This window comes from Drosophila gunungcola (genome assembly GCF_025200985.1).
Source record: "Drosophila gunungcola strain Sukarami chromosome X unlocalized genomic scaffold, Dgunungcola_SK_2 000050F, whole genome shotgun sequence".
Lineage (NCBI taxonomy): Eukaryota > Metazoa > Arthropoda > Insecta > Diptera > Drosophilidae > Drosophila > Drosophila gunungcola.
The window spans coordinates 589,551-608,447 of NW_026453194.1; the positions used below are offsets into that span (position 1 = coordinate 589,551).

Below are 18,897 nucleotides of genomic sequence, written 5' to 3' on the forward strand. Positions count from 1 at the left end.
TGCAGTTGGCCTCAAAACGTTTCACTTATCGAATGCGTATTGAAATTTTTTTTTTTTGCGGGTGTGGCCCTTATCGCCTCCCGTTTTTAGCAGCTGAGAGTTGCATCCGAAAATGGTGGATAATCGACAGAGTTTCCATCTCCCACAGTGCCTTCTAATTGAGTGCTGCCATCAGCGTCATCATCATCATCAACAACACAATTTTGCCCCGCAGCAGCAACAGCGATGGCAACACCAACTGCAACAGCAGCAACAGCTGCGGCTGCAAATCCAATCCAATTGACTGACCATGGACGCATCTCCTGCGGGCATCCCGTTGCCATGGCTTTCCTCCCACGTAAAAAAATCGCAACTAACCAAAAAAAAAAAAGATAAACAAAACATTGGCAAACAAGGAGAACTACTAGCTACAAGCGAATGGAATTAGGCGACTGGGGTCGAATCTGCATCGTACAAACCTGCGACCGTAGCCTGTTGCATAAATGCAATGGCCAAAAATTTGTTTTGCGCAATTAAAAGAGAAATTCCCATGAGAACGGAAAAAAGGCCATTGCTTTGGTATTCTGTGTTCTTGAATTCGGACATTCAAATCGTTTTGGCTTCCAATTAGGTCACTTCCACGGGTAAGTTGATGGTGCTGTAAACATTGCTGCGGATAACCCAGCCATCGTGAAAACTAGGTTTTCTGAGATGCCACCGAATGCATTTGGCTAAGAAGCCAACTAAAAGAATTTTCTGAAATTTCTCCGTTTGATGTATGTAAGTATTCTGTTTTAAATAGTTTAAACGAGGCCATTATCTCAGATAATGTATTCTGAAAACTGCATTAGTCAATAATCCATGTATTCCAATTATGGATCGTTCAAATTTTTCTTACAATTTTGTAATTAGCCCAGCAAAGTCGCAAATTAGCTGAATTAATAACTTATGCATGAACTCTATTTTGGAATAAAGTTAATAAAATGGTTACAATTTTGGGGCTTTAATGAAAACAACAGAGGTGAAGTTAATTCCGTTTTGATATAAATAATTTGACTGCTATTGCTATTGTGGTAAAAATTTTCAAAAATATAGTAGCTTTCATAATCCATTGTTATCCACAAAAAACTAAAGCAATTTATAATAATACATGTATATATTTGTGTGTGTATGTGCGTGTACATATAAATAAAAATACTTAAGTGCTAAATAAAATGGTAAATATGAAATAATAATAAAAAAAAAAATATTAAAAAAAAAAACAAGAGAGAGAGGGAGAGAGTAAAATCTGTGGAAACTTAAGATTTAATAGTTAAGAGCTAGGCCTAAGCCTAAACCTAAGCCAAACCAGGCGAAGTCAACCAAGTCAGCCAACCCCCAGCCACTTGAATAGGGAATCCTTTCTTTTTTTGTAGTAGGTCAGCAACCCCCAGCCGCTTAGACATTTTCCGGTTCTGGCAATTTGCGTTCGCAGCAATGACAGACGAGGGCATTCAAACGCTGGCCAATGGCCGACCACACGGTCATCGACATGGAGGACACCTCGCAACTGGACGAGGCATCTGTTTGTTGGTGCTGCTGCAGCTGCCGGTGTTCCCCCTCTTCGTCCTCTGGATCCTCCTCTGGATCCTCCTCCTGCTGCTCATGCTGCTCATGCTGCTGCTGCTGCTGCTGCTCCTCAACATCCCGTCCTGCCGCCCTGGTGCTCCCCTGTTGTCAAATCTTTGGAGCCGCCTCCGAGGACGAGCCGCTGGCCAGGCCCAGCTCCACACTCTGGCTGGGCGGCATTCGTTGGGCGGCGGTGGCATCCAGTCCTGCTCCAACACCACCCGCACTCTGCAGCGTATTGTTGCTGGGATGGCGACTGCTGTCGTTGGAGGAGTAGCGCATCATGCCGGGCACATCCAGGCTGTAGGCTCGATGGCGTTGGTGGGCGGCATCATTGCCGGTGGCCATGGTTGCCCCAGCCTCCGGCTGGCCCCTCCTCGGGGAACCCGTACTGTTGTTGGCTATGGTGCAGCACTTTCCCGGCTTGATGGCACCTCCGCCCGAGCCGGTTCCATCCTGGTTGTCGGCCAAGCCATTGGCATTATTGTTGGCCCTCTGCGAGCCGGGACATGGACTACTCCGTGTGCTGCCGAAGCGTTTGTTGCTCTTGTCGAAACTAAAGCTAAAGTAGTCGGAGAACTGGCGCAGTCGCGATTTCCAGGAACTGCCACCACCACCACCAGCACCGCCAGCAGCCGAAGGTCCTGGCAGGCCACCAGATCCTCCAGGAATGCCAGACGCGCCACCGCCGCGACCACTGCTGGCATTGCTGCTGCGAGTGCTGCCATTGCTGGGCAGGATTTGTTCGGTGACCACCAGTGGCGGCGGTGGCGATATGTTGCCATTCGATGATGGGGCCATTACAATCGCCGTCGGATGGGCCAGCGGCAGCATCTCCTCCTTGAAATCGCCCTTACCGCCGCCCTCACCCTCTGAATCCGCCTCAGTCCGAGCCAGTAACTCCTTCAGCTGACAACTATTGGCATTTGTGTCCTGCGGATGGCCAATCACCGTACCGCCTCCCCCTGCTCCGGCCTCCAAGCTGCAGCGATTGTGTCGACCGTAGAACACATTGCTATCCGAGATCACCTGCGGCAAGCCGTCCGAGAGGCGGCGATTATTCCCAGCACTACTATACTGATCCAAGCTGACCGCTCGATTGTTGCCAAAGTGGCAGCGGTTGCTGTGGTAGCCGTGAATGTTTCCGTACGAGTTCCGGATCCGCTGGCCACCGCCACTGCTGCACAGCTCGCCGATCATCGAGGGTCGCTTCTCGCGGGAGGACTTGCGCGAGGTGGAGTGCGAGGACTTGCTCCGGTTGCTACTGCCCTCCGTGTCCACCTTGAACTTGGACGTCTTCTCGGCCACCTGCAGGAAAACGACCAAAAAAATTGGACATTAAACAAATCGTTGGTTAGTTAATGTACTTTAAATTCCGTGCTTTTAGTAAGGATTAATTACTATATTTTTATATCTGTAATTTTTAATACTAAAATTCCAAATTTTACTAAAAAAAAATAAAACTAAAGATTAATATTTGTAGTTTTAATAATTATTATTTAAAATTTCAAAAGCAATTCTATGTTGATAATTCTGAAGTTTTAAAAATGAGTGTTGGAAAAGATTGCATAATATGGAGAAAAAAACAAGTCTTTGCAGTTTTTAAGTGCATTAAAATAAACTCCATAACATTCTAGTCAATTCAATGCTTATTCAAGACTATAATCAAATATTTAAATTATTCAATTATTGTGAAAAGGATGATATTTAAAAAGGGTCCTAGATGTCATATATGCATTATATTTAGCTTTAATATGGTTTATATTTAACAAAAAAAATTAAAGTTTTAAATATTTAAACTAACTTAAACTGCAATAAATGAAAAGCAATGCGAGAGATATTTAAATTGAGTAAGAAACTCTGGATTCACTGTGATTTTGTATCAGTTCTACTTGTGTGTATACATGAAAGTTCTTGCCCACTTACATCCACTTCGGTGGCCGTTTCCGAGTCACCGCTCTCGCTGCCCTCCGGCAAATCGTGGAGCTCCGCCGCCATTCCGCCGGGCTCATCGACGGACGTCCTCGAGGCGGACTTCTGCGATGGGATGCTGCGGCGCGACTTTACGCTGATCCCAGATCCGGAGCGTGGCATTTGCGGTGAGACGCTGCCGGCGGCATTGTTTCCCCCAGCTCCACTTCCCCCGGCTCCACCTGTCCCACCACCACCACCACCACCTCCACCTCCACCGCCGCCTCCTCCTCCTCCTCCACCGCCGCCTCCTCCTCCTCCGCCAGAGCCCTGCGAATTGCCCTGGGCCTTGTCCAGGCTCATCTTATCGCTGGCCGCACCCGGAGTGCTGACCATCGCCGCATTCGAATCTATGGTGCCGCTGTTGCTGTCCGATGTCGCCGACGTATTGCTGTCCGCCACCGACTTCCGCGTCTTCGTCTGGGCATCGTTAAGGCGCCTGAAATTTGAGAAAATATAAGATTATATTAGCAGAGGCTAAACTTCAAACACAAGGGAACTCTATAGTCGAGAAACCCCTATTTTAACATACCCGTCTGCCAACCAATTTTAAACTAAAGACTAGACTAAACTATTAGATTTAGCAAAAATTGGGCGAAATTAAGACGCAAAACATTTTATAACCAATTTTGCATTTTATGTAAGGGGTTAAATAAGAGTGACTGTTTTGAGCAACTTGCGTTTTTGAATACTTCATTTTATGACAATTTTTCGCATTTTAATATCTCGATTTTTGCGAAAACTTTCAAAAAATTAACATTTAAAACTTTAAATACCATTCGATTGGACAATTTTCCCTGATACTATTACTGAATGGAGTTGGCGTGGTGTGTTTGGACGATTTCTCTTGGTAAATTCTCTAAGTCTAGTTGGCATGGATTTGTAGAAATGTAATGGTTGTACCTGTAGTACTCCAGGGCGATGCGCACGGGTATGATGATGAGGTCGGTCAGCTCCGGCACCAGTTCGCCCAGGGCCTCGAAAAGGGGCAGGAGCACCAGTCCGATGAAGCGGACCTGCGAGCCCGGCTTGCTGACCTTGTCCGGGTCCATAAACGGCGTCACCGGCAATCCCTCCGACTTCTCGGCGGCACTCTGGGCAAAGAACTCCTGCAGCAGGCGGTCCAGCCAGGGCTCGGCCACGTCCATGGGTCGCGCCTCGTTCGAAATGTCCGCCACCTTGATCAGGATCATGCAGAGCTGCGGAAGGAATCCCCTTTCGATTAGCCACTGTCCTTGGGCAACGGGATTGGGTTGCCTTTTGTGAATCTTACCAGATTAATGTGCGCACGGTTGCTGTAGTCGAAGATGGGAGTTATCTCCATGAACTGGGTGAGGATCTCATTGTGACGGGCCATGTCCGTGGCCAAAATGCACCGAATAATGCCCTCGCGAATGTTGCTAAATAAAGGGGAAAATAAAAGGAGAGGTCAGAACTAGTTGTATTTTTTTTGGTAAGTAATCTACAAAGAAGCTTTAAAGCTTAAACTAACTATAGATAGATAGAAATATAAATTTCTATGAATGTATTTTTGTTATTTTTCCTCACCATTATAAAAATTAATAATGATTTAAAAACTATAGTTATGATAAGTCGTCTGAATGGGAACAAATGGAGTCTTACGTCTATTGCCTATTTTTGTAGGTTTTCTACAGAAACTATTGCTTATTTTTTGTAAGTTCTCTATGGTTTCTTTATAGAAGCCTAGTAATAAACAAGTCGTCTGAAAACAATATATACAGAACAAGATTAGATTAGGACTATAACCGTCAAAGCATCTGAATAAAAATCTAGAGAGATTAAGATCTGCTCGAGAATAATTTTAAATAGATTAGCGAGGTCGTGAAAATAATATGTTTCGTTTTAAGTACCAAAATGTTCTTAAATTCACTCTAAACTCACTTATTTCGGAGTGCATCTTAATTTCGTGATTTTCTGTCCGAAAAAAAAATCTATACAAATTATGAAAGGCTTGACAATAATAGTCAAGTCGTCTGAAAATAATCTAGACAGATTCAGATCAGCTTGATAATTATTATTAGAGCAACATTAGGAAGGTATTACGTTTCACAACATGGTTAAAAAAAAGACGTATTTATTGAACCAAATAAAATGTGCTTTTATTTATTTGTGTAGCTGAAGTCCAACCTTATTTTCAACAAATGCCAAATAATGGAAGCCCTGTTATTTCAGAGTGCATCTTAATTTGGGGAATTTCTCTCCCCGGAAACAAGTTGTAACAATTTCGAAGTTGTGCCCTTTTGCTTTCGCTGAAAATTGGTTTGGCCGCCGCCAGTGGGCATTAACGTCTTCGGCTGGAGCTGAGATTGCGCTTTCCTTGGCCAAAATGTGACTCTCGTGTGGGCACCGGAAAGTGTTTACGGAAAAACAAGGCCATTGAAGGTTTTTTCAGACCCCCCAAACAGGCCGAGCGGCTGACAAATGCTGCGCGTAAAATTTCAAATTGCAATTCGTTTTATTTGAAATTGAGGCAACGGCAGCCAAGACAAGAGTCTCGGGTGAAGCGAAAAGAAAAGCGAGAGGAAAAGCAAGCAAAATTGAATTTCTCGTGACAAGCGGCATTGACGTGGAAACTCCAACTCCAACTCCAGGTAAGGAACTCAACGCTCTCGCACCTGGCGCATTAAAACTGCAAATAGAGCGACAGCGACGCGCATTTCACCCGCCGTCTGTCACGACTTTATATATTTTATTTATTTTATTTTATTTTTTTTCCCCATTTTTGTATTATTTTCCCATTGAAGGCGACAGCAAGCGGATTAACGCAACATTTTACAGAGGGAATTCCGCTGAAAGTTGAACGGAAAATTGCATCTACATCAATAACTAAACAATTTCTGACATTTTGACGGCTTCAGCTGGGCTGGGCCACCTTTTGCGATTCGTATTAGAAACGAGACTCTCGTAATAATGGTGCCTTCACAATAAAATGGGTTACCTAGTGAGCGAAGGATCGTTAAAAAATACATCGTGTTTTTGCAATTAGACTGTCTTGTATTTAGTTCAATCATGAATTTTCCATGTTGCATTACCGACAGTAATCATGTCATATTCGTGTTTAACACTAACCATTTTTTACGCCCCTGGATTTCCTTCGAATTTAAAATCAAATTATTTTTTTTCGGTTACATTTTTAACTTTTTAAGAGACGTGTACGATACGAAACACCATAACTTATAATAGTTCACAAAAAAATGAAATTTGATGGAACAAAACAATTATTTAATAAATATCACGTATACGCAATGATACTACATTTATGGCATTTTAATTACATATAAGTAGCCTTTGGTGCACTGGTAAAAAAAAATCGTCGTAAATCCAAATATTTTGTACTAAAGTTATTAGTTTTTATATATATGAAAATATTAAAAATAAATTTTTAATTTTAAAATTATGAAAATTTAATTATATTCAAAGCATATTTAGATTAAATATAATGTATTTTTATCAAATAGGAACATATAGTTCTAATATTTTTGACATTAATTAATGCATATAATATTTAATCATTCGATTTCATTCGCATTGTTTTTAAAATTATGACTTATTATTAAGCTTAAATATTAAGTATAAAATTTTGAATCCAATAGTCAGATATTTATTTTTACCATTCCATTTTTTATCAGTGTATATAAATATTCCTTAAATTCGATAAACTGTTGCACGTTCATATTAATTAGGACAAGAACATAAATGCAATCCACTTCTGCATTCTGTGGCCACAAAATACATTGAAGTGCGAGTCATCATCATCATCATTATCATCATAGAACTTGGAAAATTCCCGGAATGCACAGCAACTTGTAATGCCTGTCACTTAATTAATATCTAACGCATGCGTCTATGTGACTCGAATCGGTAATTAATTAATAAATAAAGCAATTACTCGAAACATTTAAGTTTGCATTGGGCCGAAATTGATTTGCGAAGCAAAGGATTACTAATGCAGAAAGGATTAGGTCTAGCAAATTAGCAAGACAGACAAAGAAATTGAGCTGCCAGCTTCCTGTTACCCGAAATTTGTTCAAATTAAAGTGGCAACTGCAGTGATTATCCATTGCCGGCATTTTTCAGCCACTGGAGCTAAAACTCCTTCTGCTGGCCGCCATGATGATGATGAATTGTGAAATGGAAAATGGAAAAAGGAAAATGGCTAGAGGACGAGGACTGCCAGATGAGCAAAGTTTTGTACCGACGAAAAATGGCAACTATTATGCGCTAATTATGACTAAATAATTGCATGAAATGCGCCGAGCTCCAACCAAAACTCAACTCGAAACTAATTTGCAAAGCGTCGAGTGCCGAATCTGCCGCCAGCAGATCCTTCTCTTAGCCTACTTAACACTGGGATTAAATCTGGCCAGATTTACGTTTGCTTTTTTAATTGCTTCAATGTATTTTAAAACCGAGCTTCCGGATTAAAACCAAAGGAAAACAGTTCTTAAATTGTTTAAGAATTTAACCAGAAGTATAAGCTATCAAATTATTGCTGTACCATAACTATTTGCTTTAAAAATGGGAAAGGACCATATCGAATAAGAAGTGTTCTACCGTATGTTTTCAAAGTTTTTGTCAAAGAAAATTGTAAAAACATTATCTCCAAAGAAAATAAAGAAAGTACATTTTTTTCAAGTGTCTATTCTACTTTTTGCCTCTGCCGCTTGCGTTCTCTTTGATAATTTATTTTTGGTTCAAGTGAAGCAGCTGGTTTCAAGTTTAATGCTCGCCCTGCCCAATTTTTGCGCCAACATTTCTGCTTTGCACATCCTTCATCTGTTTGTTTGTTGAATTTTAATTGAATATTTATTTTTTCGATTTATGGCACACCACCGGCGACGTGCGGTCTGAACTTGATCCCTAAGCAAACACTCCTTATGCTTGTAGTTTACCTACTAAACAGTGATAAACAAATGGGGAAATTTCAATTAAGCGAACTGAAAAAATTGCAAAATATATTATTTACTCTGTCCCTTTGCAATTTCGAAATGCATCTTAATGCCTAATTGCAACCAATAGCAAATAAATAACAGACAAATAGCAGAAAAAGGTAAGATAATAATAAAGAATGTTTGATGTCTTGGCTAGTGTCACACAGCTATAATCGAACTTTAATCAATCGGGAAGCCAATCTGTTGTCCTCCTTTTCTTTCGTGCTTCCCTTTCATTCTTTTCTGTGCCATTTAATCTCCTTCTCAGGCAGTGTACACTTGCCTCTCAACTTTATTAAAATCCCAATCGCACTGAGCTTTGCTCACAATCAAAGCAACGCACTGAATACGGCCGCTCTACACTGGGAATTTTAATTGTTAAAAATTGATTGGCAAATGGCTTTTAAACCTGAAAAATTTTAAAATTGGCAAAACAAAAACAGCTTGTCGAACTGTATGAAAGTCCTAAGTTTGACTAATTTAAACCAATTAAAATGCAGTTTTAATTAGGATAGCAAATACAATTTAATTTTTTTATTTTAAAAAGGCTTTTTATTCAGAACTGGAAGTGGTTTTTAGTCTTTTTTCCCAGTGTACGCGTGTTTGACTAAGTAAGGAGCAAATCATTGAAGGTGGCCGGCTAATTTGGTTTTGCATGAGAAAGTGAGTGATGGGAGGAGGAAAGAAGTGGTGAGGGGAGGGGGGTGGAATGATTAATTGATTACGCGTGGGCTCTGATTTAACGGTAAATGCTAAGCCCAGTGACTTCGGATTGACGGCAGAACCGGGGGCCTTATCTCCGGTTTCATCTTAATGATTTGGCCTTGCGACGAGCTCACTCACTCACTAACTCACTCACTCACTCACTACACACGTTTTTCGATTCCATTGAGTGGAAATTAAAGTTTGCGCTGGATTTTGAATGTACATTATAATGTATCATTAGTGATATAAGTAAATTGGCCAGAGCTGCATGACACTTGAGGGGCGGTAGGCAATTATAAAATAGGAAAAAGTTCTCTTGTTGATGGAAATATTGCTATTTTTAACTCCGATTATTTTGTAAAAGTAAAAATATATATTATTAATATCAAGTAAAATAAAAATATTAAAATATATTAAAGTTTTTTAATTTAACCTTTTTCGGAATTGATTTTAATATCTAAAAATGGAATTTAAATTTAAACCATATTAAGATTTAATAAAAATTCATTACAATCAAAAAGAAACTATTTTAAATTTTCTATGTTCAACATTAATTAAAGTATTTTACAATTTAATATAAGTATTAGTTTAATGTTTAATTTAAATAAATAAGTATACAATTTTGAATTCAATAGTCATATTGCTATTTATAATAAATTCGTTTTATAAGGGTTACAACTTTAATAGTGTAACTGGTGAACACTTTAAATTTAAACATAAGTCTTTTTTTATACTATTATGATTGTCCTTCATCATTTTTTTTTAACGATTTTAAGAAAAGATTTATATATAAAGCGCAAAGTATAATTTTGGTTAGGCATTTTAATTTACTTTTTTTATTGTTGGCTTACTTTATTATTTAATTTATTTCAATATATGTTATGTATAGTATATTGCGTTCACTGTTAGTATATGTAATTTTTTTTTTTTTTTGGTTTGGTAACTTATGAAATTTCTCAATTTAAGATTTTGACGTATAAAGCTTTTTATTCAATTTCCTTTAATATTTTACGCTTTTCGTTTTAGTATTAAATTTATGTTTTGTTCTTTTGGTTCGACAATTTACAAACTTCCTTAAGAAAATATATTTTATACAGACCAAAAAAGTGTCATGTCCATGCGTTACTTTCTAGTGATTCATAAAAAGTTTTAAAGTTTTTTATTTCAGTATGTTGATGTATAATGATTGGGTTTCTTAGCATTAATTATATTTCTTTTTTTTTTTTTTTGCTGGTGCAGGTCAACGAATGGGTCAAGCCTCAAGTCGCATTGAATGTCAGTGGCGGTTATCGGTGGCTTATCAGCACCCCTGACTTGGGCTCGGATTAGGATTGGATTGGACTCGCGCGAGAGAGGGACTCAGTGAACAATTGTCGCTGTAAGTGGAAGTAGTGAGCTGCAATGGAGGTGCCTTCGATCACCTGGTTGCTCTGCGTCCTCCTAACTTTCCGCCTGAAGTCGGCAAATTTGCTGGATTGCCAGCAGCAGCTGGAGAACGACACAGATGCGGAGGAGGCGTGTGAGAACTTCTATGAGCATGCCTGCGGAAATTGGTATGTCAGCAGTAGGCAGCGGAATATGGGTGCCCATGATACGCGATCCAAGTGGCTGGCCAATATGAAAATCCAGCTGATACGGCATCTGGAGTCCAGTCACGAGGAGAAGGAGGAGGAGGAGCTGGCCATTTTCTACCGCAGCTGCATGTCCGGTGATCAGTCGGTGAAGTACTACACCGATGCCCTGATCCAAAGTTCAGGTGCCACCTTCCCCCCGTTCCCCCTGTTCCCCTTGTTCCCACACAACTCCTCCTCGAACAGCTCCTTTGACTGGATTCCGGTTAACGCAGCACTCCGAACCTACGGAGCACAGGGTCTGTGGCGACTTTTGGTCCTGGACAACTGGCAGTCGGCGGATCAGCGCATATTCTACCTAATGCCACCCACTTTCGAGCAACTGGGCTACGGAGAGGATGAGATGAGTGAGTTTCTGTACGAGCGTTATCTCAAAATTTTGCTCATGGAACTGAATTTGCGTGTGCGTCGAGCGGGCTTATTGGCCCAGAAATTAGTGGCATTCGAGAAGAGTCTACGGAACCTGTTGCCCACTGACATAGAGCAGACTCTGGTGCTGCGAAAGCCACAAAGTCTAAGGGACTTGGAGCTGCAATTACCGGGTCTGGAGTTGAGGCGCTACTTTGACATCATTCTGCAGGGCCTCGACTGGGATCCATCCACACTATTGCTGGTGGCGAACATCGACTATTTGCGCGATCTTCAGGGATTACTGCTGGCCAGGGATAGACCCGATCCAGAGATTCTTTCCACTTGGTTGCTACTGCAGCTACCCGTTCATTTCGAGCTGAAAATGCACGATGATGAGAGGCTGAGCAGCCAGCAAGATCGCTGCCTCGAACAGTTGAGGAAATTAATGCCTGGAGCTTTGGGACGTTTGCAAATGCAATTGCAATTGGGTGACAACTACCAGGATGTGTATGACAGCTCCATACAGCAGATAGCCTTGCTGTTCCGGGATCTTAAGCAGCAGTTCGAATTGGTCTTAAATGAGACCGAGGTGTTCGATGAGAACTTGGTGACCCGCCAGTTGGCTCGCGAAAAGTTGCGAGCCATGCGCCTGTTAACACCTCGTCTGCAGGATTCCGCGGGCACAGGACACCCGACCACGCCCATGGGCGGAAATTGCGATGAGAATCTCATCCAGTTGTCCCTCAACCTGGCCAGATTGGAGTTCCGGCAGGTTTTTGGCGAGCCGGTGACCGCCGTGCCCGCGGATCCTATGTCCGTGAACGCCTACTATCGCCTCAAGCTGAATCGCATCGAGTTGCCACTGGGCCTCCTGGCCACGCCCCTCGCCCAGCTGCCCTCGTGCTCCAAGGAGGCGGATGCCATGGCCAAATTGTCCGCCGGATTGGGTTACATCCTGGCCCACGAAATGGTGCATGCCTTCGACTACGATGGCATCAATTACGATGCCGCCGGCCAACTGGCCAATGGTCAATGGCCGGCCAGGGCCATCATCCGATTTGGCCTGAGAGCAAAGTGTTATTTGGGCACACGGTACAGCAATGCCACGGCCACCATCAACGAGAACATCGCCGATAGCGAGGGTCTACGCTTGGCCCTCGACACATATCGCCGCACTCGGAAAACGGCAAGCGGCCAAAATCTGAGGACCTTCTTTTTGGCCTTCGCCCAGAATTGGTGCGGCACGGCGGCTACTCGGGGATTGGGTCAACAGCACTCATCCCACGTCGATCGGGTCAACAATGTGGTGGGAAATCTGCCGGAGTTCGGGGAAACCTTCCAGTGCACCGCTACCAGCCGAATGAATCCCGCCGAAAAGTGCCGCCTTTGGTGAACAGTTCTACAGAGCTATCTATCTATATTATTAAACACTGATTGAGGCCTACACGACCTGGCAAGAAACTAGATAATATCTTTTCAAAAATTGTATTTTGAAGGCAGCAGGAAACTTCTAAGGATCCTCTCTTGGAAAAATTGGAACTTGATTAATTTAGTCAAAGACTCTTTGACATGTAAATAAACCAGCAAATGGAACTATGCTTGAAAATGTGGAATGATTTTGCAATTTAACGCTTTTAAAGATTTTCTGTGTTTAAAAATCTTTATTCTCTAATTAAAAAAGCCCTTCTTTTGTTTATAATGTTTTCTAGTTATTTCTTTAAAAGGATTTAATCAAGATTTGATTGTCAAATTAGTTGTAGTAATTGATTATATTAGTACAAATTAATGTAATTAGTACAATCAGCATAAAGTGAGTTTAATCAAATAAATTTCATCGTTAATCATCTGCGGTTGTACATAAGCGTAGCATTTTAACTTTGCCTTAATCGACTTTTAAGCCACCCTCCTACGTTTTCACTTCTCTTCCTTTGTTTTCTCCCAGAAAATACGAACAAGTGGGGCAGTTTTTTGCGAAATTGGAGTTTCACCGCAATTAAATAAAATGCAACCACGCGTAACATGGTTTGGTCTTTGTTATTGACACGCCCATGGCCTCTGTGCCGCCCAATTTAATACTCATATAATGCCATAGATATAACAAAAAATGGAGGGTTTGCTCAACAATATGCCACAGAAATGAAAAAAAAAATTCACGTGAAAAATAAAAGTACTGTTTTTATTCCAATGAAGTGTATAAGTATAAACAAGAAACAGATCGAAAAAACAGCTGAATAAAAAGGTATAATTACCCAGTATTTGCTGGGTTAAAAGCACTTTAAATTGCAAATGTTTCAGGCTGAATTAAACAATTTTCAACATTGTATTATTGCTCTTCCTTTAAAATTCGATAATACAATGGTACAATGGTTTATGTTTTTTTTTAACTCTTTACACATTTAAAACATTTTGATATAATTTTTTTTTGTTACATCATAGTTTTTGCAAAATGAATTGATAATAACAGGAATTTAAAACCCGATTTTTTTGTTGTGTTTTGTACCCAATGGCAGATAATAAAATGGTTTGGTAAAATGTAATTGTTGGCAATATATTTTAAGATTTCTTTTGTCTTATATATTTTGTGTCCATCACTTAGCTATGAACGCTTTAATTACAATTTCTTATGGTGATAATTAACTAAAATTCCATTTTCGTTCATAAAGGTTCAGAAATGTCTTCGTATTGCTTAATTTTCGGAACTATTGTAATTACTAAGTCAAATGAAATAACAACATTTGCTTATTAAGACGGATATTACACGAACAATGCCTAAATTTATGCGCATGCCTTCGAATTTCTCTGGTAATAATCATGCGAAATAATCGCAATGGCAACTGTCTGCAGATTGTTGGCAAATGCCAACCCGTTTTCCACCGAAATTTTCTCGCATTTTCCCCTTGCCGCTGTTGATGATGCTTGGCATATTGTGTGCATTTGCCGACAAGTTTTGACATCAAAAACTCCCAAAAGTATCCAATAGTTTATGCACGCAAAATTGCCAAGGAAAATGGGAAAGCGGTTGGAAAATGGTGGGAAAACGGGGTTGTGAAGGGCACGGCTCTTCGTTGATTGCGTTCCTTGTGCATGATGATGCTTGTCATCGGGATGATGACGAAGATGTCCCAGCCTCCCAGTTTCCTTTTACTATTTCACCATTTCCCCATTCGCCATTTCCCACGATTTTCCACACTTTCCGTCCACATCCACGCACATCCGCAAGTCAAAGTTGAGAAAAGCATTTCGTCGGCTAATCCACTTAATTAGTGTTTGTGGAATATTTTCCAATATAAAATGCATGCAATGAGTGCAGAAAAAAAAGTGCGCAGAATAAATGAAATTGCGAGAAAAGTCGACGTGGCGAGGGGTTTGGTGGGTTGGTGAGAAACGCTGTTTAAAATGCGAAAAGCCAGCTGCGGGAGGTCAACTAAGCGCGGAAAAGCTTCGCTAAGCCATCAAATAGCTTTATTATATAAACGTATAATCTGCGGAAAGCAAACTTTGCGCTTTTCCCAGCATTTTCATCAGCTAATCGAATTTTTTTAAAGTGCTTCTTATATACCTATCATCAAAAATGATCAGAAAACATACGTAAACAACTCAGTTGTTGCTTTAATCAGATAGTGAAATCCAATTAAAAATTCACATTATTTGTAATAAAGCCATTCATTTCATTGTTGGATTTGTTGTTAGAAAAAAATGTTAACATTTAATTTACTTTACTTTTACATTTTCACGATTGCTTGTTAATAAAATTTGGATCTCAAATTCATTTTGTAAAATTACCCATCTAAGATTTCTTCAGATTTCTTCGCAAAAAAAAGTACCTTATCAGGTTACACTCATTCCCCCAAAATTTTATGGCAAAGATTTCCTTGTGAGATGTGCACATCTCGTTATTTTTTACAGAAAATATGAGACATTTAGATTTACAAAATGATACGTATTTTTCCTTAGGGAAAGTAAATTTTTACGGATATAAAGGGCACTTAAAAATATGTGTTTCATATCAAATCCGTTTCTATTAAAACAACCCAATGAAAAAAGAATTTTAGTTAGTTTAGTTTACTTTTTACTTTAGGTTACTTACTGCAGCACAAGTACAAGTGTTTTTTTTACTTTACTTTAAACAAACGAAACCGTCATATATTTATTTTAATTACTCGATAAATCGGTTGTGCAATGGCAATTGTTCGATGGATTTCAATTGCTCTTGATTGGAGCATTTTCTCGAATTAAGTGAAGATATAAGCGAGCTGAACACTGGGATTATGTCGTGTCTGGGCCAATTACAACTTAATCTTCATTACACTGCAGCTTGACTGCATTCCAGGAAAAACCAGGAAAACCATAAAAAGGCCAACAACAGCAGCAGCAGGGACATTCGGATGCGAACTCCGCTTTCCGGCTGCATCAACTTTTGTAATTTGAAGCAATACTTATTTTTATGACCAGGAAAATCTGTATCCTTTGTTATATAGGTTTTTATCAGTAAAAAGCTGTTTGAAAATATATTATTATCTTAAACTTTTTAAAAACTTATGTTTTTAAGGCAATACTTATTTATAATACTGCTAGGCTTGGAAAGGCATCCTTGTACGAAAGGTATCAGATGCATGAATATTGAAAATTAGTTTTTTTTTGATTTTCACAAAGGGTTTTGAAATCACATTTAAAGGTACCTAAAGTAATGCAATAAAATAGAATGTTGACTTTTAAATTGATTCCAAACGGCTTTCAGACTCAAAATAATATTGTTGCCTACATTTAGACACCTTTATAAAGGATTTTAAAACAACAGTGATTTGAGTAGCTACCCAGATTAAAATTTTATAGAGAGGTGTCCTTCAGTCGACAGACTGCCTCATCAACCCAGAATTGCTCAGCTGTGCGCTCTTTAAATACCAAATCAATGGATTTCGCAGTCGTGCCTTGGCATGGATTTCAGGTTGGGCCAGGGCAACAATGGGTGGCCGGAGGTCAAGTGGGGTGGCGGTGGGCGGTTTTCGTTGTTTGGTGGGTGGTGCAGTGCAGCTGGTAGCTGTTAATTACCACGGCAATGGGGCGAGCGGTTAATGCAATGCCATTTGGTACGTGCCGCGCATAAAGTGGATACTGGGCAATTAATTGACCCACCGCCACCGCACCAAATCCCCGACAAAATGGGATCTTAAATCGAGCTGAACTCACTTGAAGGTGTCGCGGCCGAAGTTCTTGAATATATTGCATTCGGGATGCTCCAGCAGGCGGAAGGCTATCGAACAATGGTGGTTCTCCAGCGGCGAAATGTCATTATATCTGTTAACACAGTATGGAAAAGATTTGTACATTATTTGTCGGGAAGATCACGAGGATTTACCCACCTGAGGGCCAGCTCGGTGCGGGCATTAATCTGGTAGATATTGTTGTAGCCAGGATGGTCAAGGTCATGGCAGATGCAGGACACCAGCAGGATCAGACACTCCAGGTCGCCCAGGCGACTTAGCAGATTCGCCTGGCGCGTTATGGCATACATCTGCAAATGGCAACAAGAATTATCTGGCTTTAGAGGTATTAATAAAGTAAATTGATGTACTTATAGAAGAATTAATTTTTCTATGATTACGGATAGGATTATTTAGTTATTTCCTTAGCAAGCAAAGCATTTTGGAGCAGAAATAAAACGCTTATTTGTATTATGGCCAATTCAAACATTTCTATAATCAATAAAAAGTTTCTATCCCTAATGTCTTCATTAAATCTCTTGACTCAATTTCCTTATTAAATTTTTAAGCTAGCATTTACTATTTTACTGCTCCTTTTGAAGAATCCACCGCATCATCTGCCGTTTAAACATAATCGATCTAACCATTTACCTTGATGCGGGCAATTAGTGTCTGCGGTTTGACATTTAAACTCATCCATTGCTATGGGTCTTAAAGCTTCTCTATTTTTGCACCTATTTAAACCGATTCGACGTCCATAACCTTTATTCCTTAACACATTTATCGTCTGGTCTTGTCGCACCTGACACTCTTTGCCCATTCTATGGGCCAACTTAATTTGTCTTCTGCGAAACCTTTGCAATTACCTGTGTATGGAGCTTCCCCAACACAAAACTTATCACTAAACCCTCTTTTATATGTCCTGGGCTAGTGGGGTTAAAGGGCATATTGTGTTCGTGAAAATAATGGAATTGATTTTCCTAACCGATACACTTGGTACTCACACTTGGATCTCTGAGGCCATAAGTACTTTCATTAAGAACAGAATGGGCTATTTAAGAATTTGTTCAATAGCCCCTTTAATATACTTTATAAACTATATACTTTATGTAGCTTATTTATGTTTTATGCTCTTCTTCATATATAAAAGCAAATTCTTCAATAATAAATTTTTCATATAAAAGATATTTTGTTGTGTATAACAGAGAAAAGTTCATAAATTCTATAAATTTTTCCTACAACTGATGTTTGCCAAATTGTTATTTAAAAATCTTGGGTATGAAATTTTTATATCTTATCTAAAATGTGTAAATTTTTTGCTTACAATTTACAGGTGACTTTTTACACAATTGTATTATTGATTATGAATTATAAGTTATGTATTTCAAATACTTAATATATATTATACATTTTACTATGCTTGTTCCCAGTGGAAATGGCGTATTTTAAGGTCGTGGCCTTGGTTTGTACTGCAAATGAAGATGACTTGGCGGCGGAGACCCTTAAGGAATTTCAACAGCTTTCAATTGAAGCTCTTCGACATACAAAAGCAGCACAAACTTTACTCAGCTCTTTGCACTAAAGTTGCAAGGGGGGTGGTGCAGGGGGGTTAAGGGTGGTGTAGGGTGGCTGGGTGGTTCTGCAGGAGTGAGTGCCTAAGAGGTAAGACTTTGGGGTCTCTGGTCGTAAAAGTTGTTGCACAACTTTCGCCGCCATTGCGTTTACTTTGGCATTAAGTGCGAGTGAAAGGGGCGGGGATCGGAATTGAGAAAGAGAGGGCTGGCTGGTCTGCGATATATATATATATATATATATATACATATATGTATGTGTATAGTATTTAGTTAGGAGCATTTTCTGCTTGTTGGAAAACTTTTCAGCGGACAAAAATACACCAAGGAAATCAACTGCAGCGCATCAGATGAAAATTGCAGGCAATGGAAATTAGTCAAAGTGTTTGGCCATGCCCCTTTGGGCAGCGAAAAAATCATTCAGGCGAGTGGGTGGTGGTATGTTTAAGTTTGGGGCATTCTGTTCAATAATTTAAATTTACGCTTCCCTAATGCTCCGTTTTTGTTCGACTATTTGTGGGTTGAGTGAAAGCCGCTTAACGGCTTGACTGTCATGTCCTGCCAGCGGCTTGGAGTCCTTTCACACACACACTCACGCACACTGGCCAAATCACACACACGAGGGGAGGCAAATTACACGTACAAGTACTCACACCTGCGGTAGAGACAATAGCAAGCAAAAAAACCGAATTCAAAATTTAACCTTATATTTATAAAAATATTTTTCAAAAACTTGTACTCTACTCTTAAACATATTTTCCTTTTAAATATATTTTATTTAATTATATTATAGAGGACTCCTATTTATTCCACCGCAGATGTGCTGATGAACATGACCCGCCTATGCAAATGGGCGATTCCATTGAATTGTAAAATACACAAAAATGCATATGGATCGCTGAAAAGCTACATCAATGAATAGGGTGCG

General features: G+C 40.0%; 2 protein-coding genes across 2 annotated transcripts in view; one reads left to right on the forward strand and one right to left on the reverse strand.

Annotated features, from left to right (window-relative positions):
* Positions 1 to 1,116: 1,116 nt before the first annotated feature.
* Positions 1,117 to 18,897, reverse strand: part of LOC128261103 (high affinity cGMP-specific 3',5'-cyclic phosphodiesterase 9A) — a 43,644-nt gene continuing 25,863 nt past the window's right edge. The window contains exons 3-8 of the mRNA XM_052994565.1: positions 16,558 to 16,709; positions 16,385 to 16,492; positions 4,832 to 4,958; positions 4,462 to 4,757; positions 3,514 to 3,997; positions 1,117 to 2,895 (exon numbers count right to left, since the gene is read on the reverse strand). Of these exons, the coding sequence (XP_052850525.1) occupies positions 1,696 to 2,895; positions 3,514 to 3,997; positions 4,462 to 4,757; positions 4,832 to 4,958; positions 16,385 to 16,492; positions 16,558 to 16,709 (2,367 nt within the window). The 3' untranslated portion in view covers positions 1,117 to 1,695. The remainder of the gene's footprint in view (positions 2,896 to 3,513; positions 3,998 to 4,461; positions 4,758 to 4,831; positions 4,959 to 16,384; positions 16,493 to 16,557; positions 16,710 to 18,897) is intronic.
* Positions 10,503 to 13,039, forward strand: LOC128261105 (endothelin-converting enzyme 2). The gene has a single exon (XM_052994568.1). The coding sequence runs from the start codon at positions 10,617 to 10,619 to the stop codon at positions 12,588 to 12,590; it is 1,974 nt and encodes a 657-aa protein (XP_052850528.1). The 5' UTR covers positions 10,503 to 10,616; the 3' UTR covers positions 12,591 to 13,039.

What these genes read in the sequence shown, in the direction of transcription:
- LOC128261105 (XM_052994568.1), top strand. Translation starts at nt 10,617, where the DNA reads ATGGAGGTGCCTTCGATCACCTGGTTGCTCTGCGTCCTCCTAACTTTC.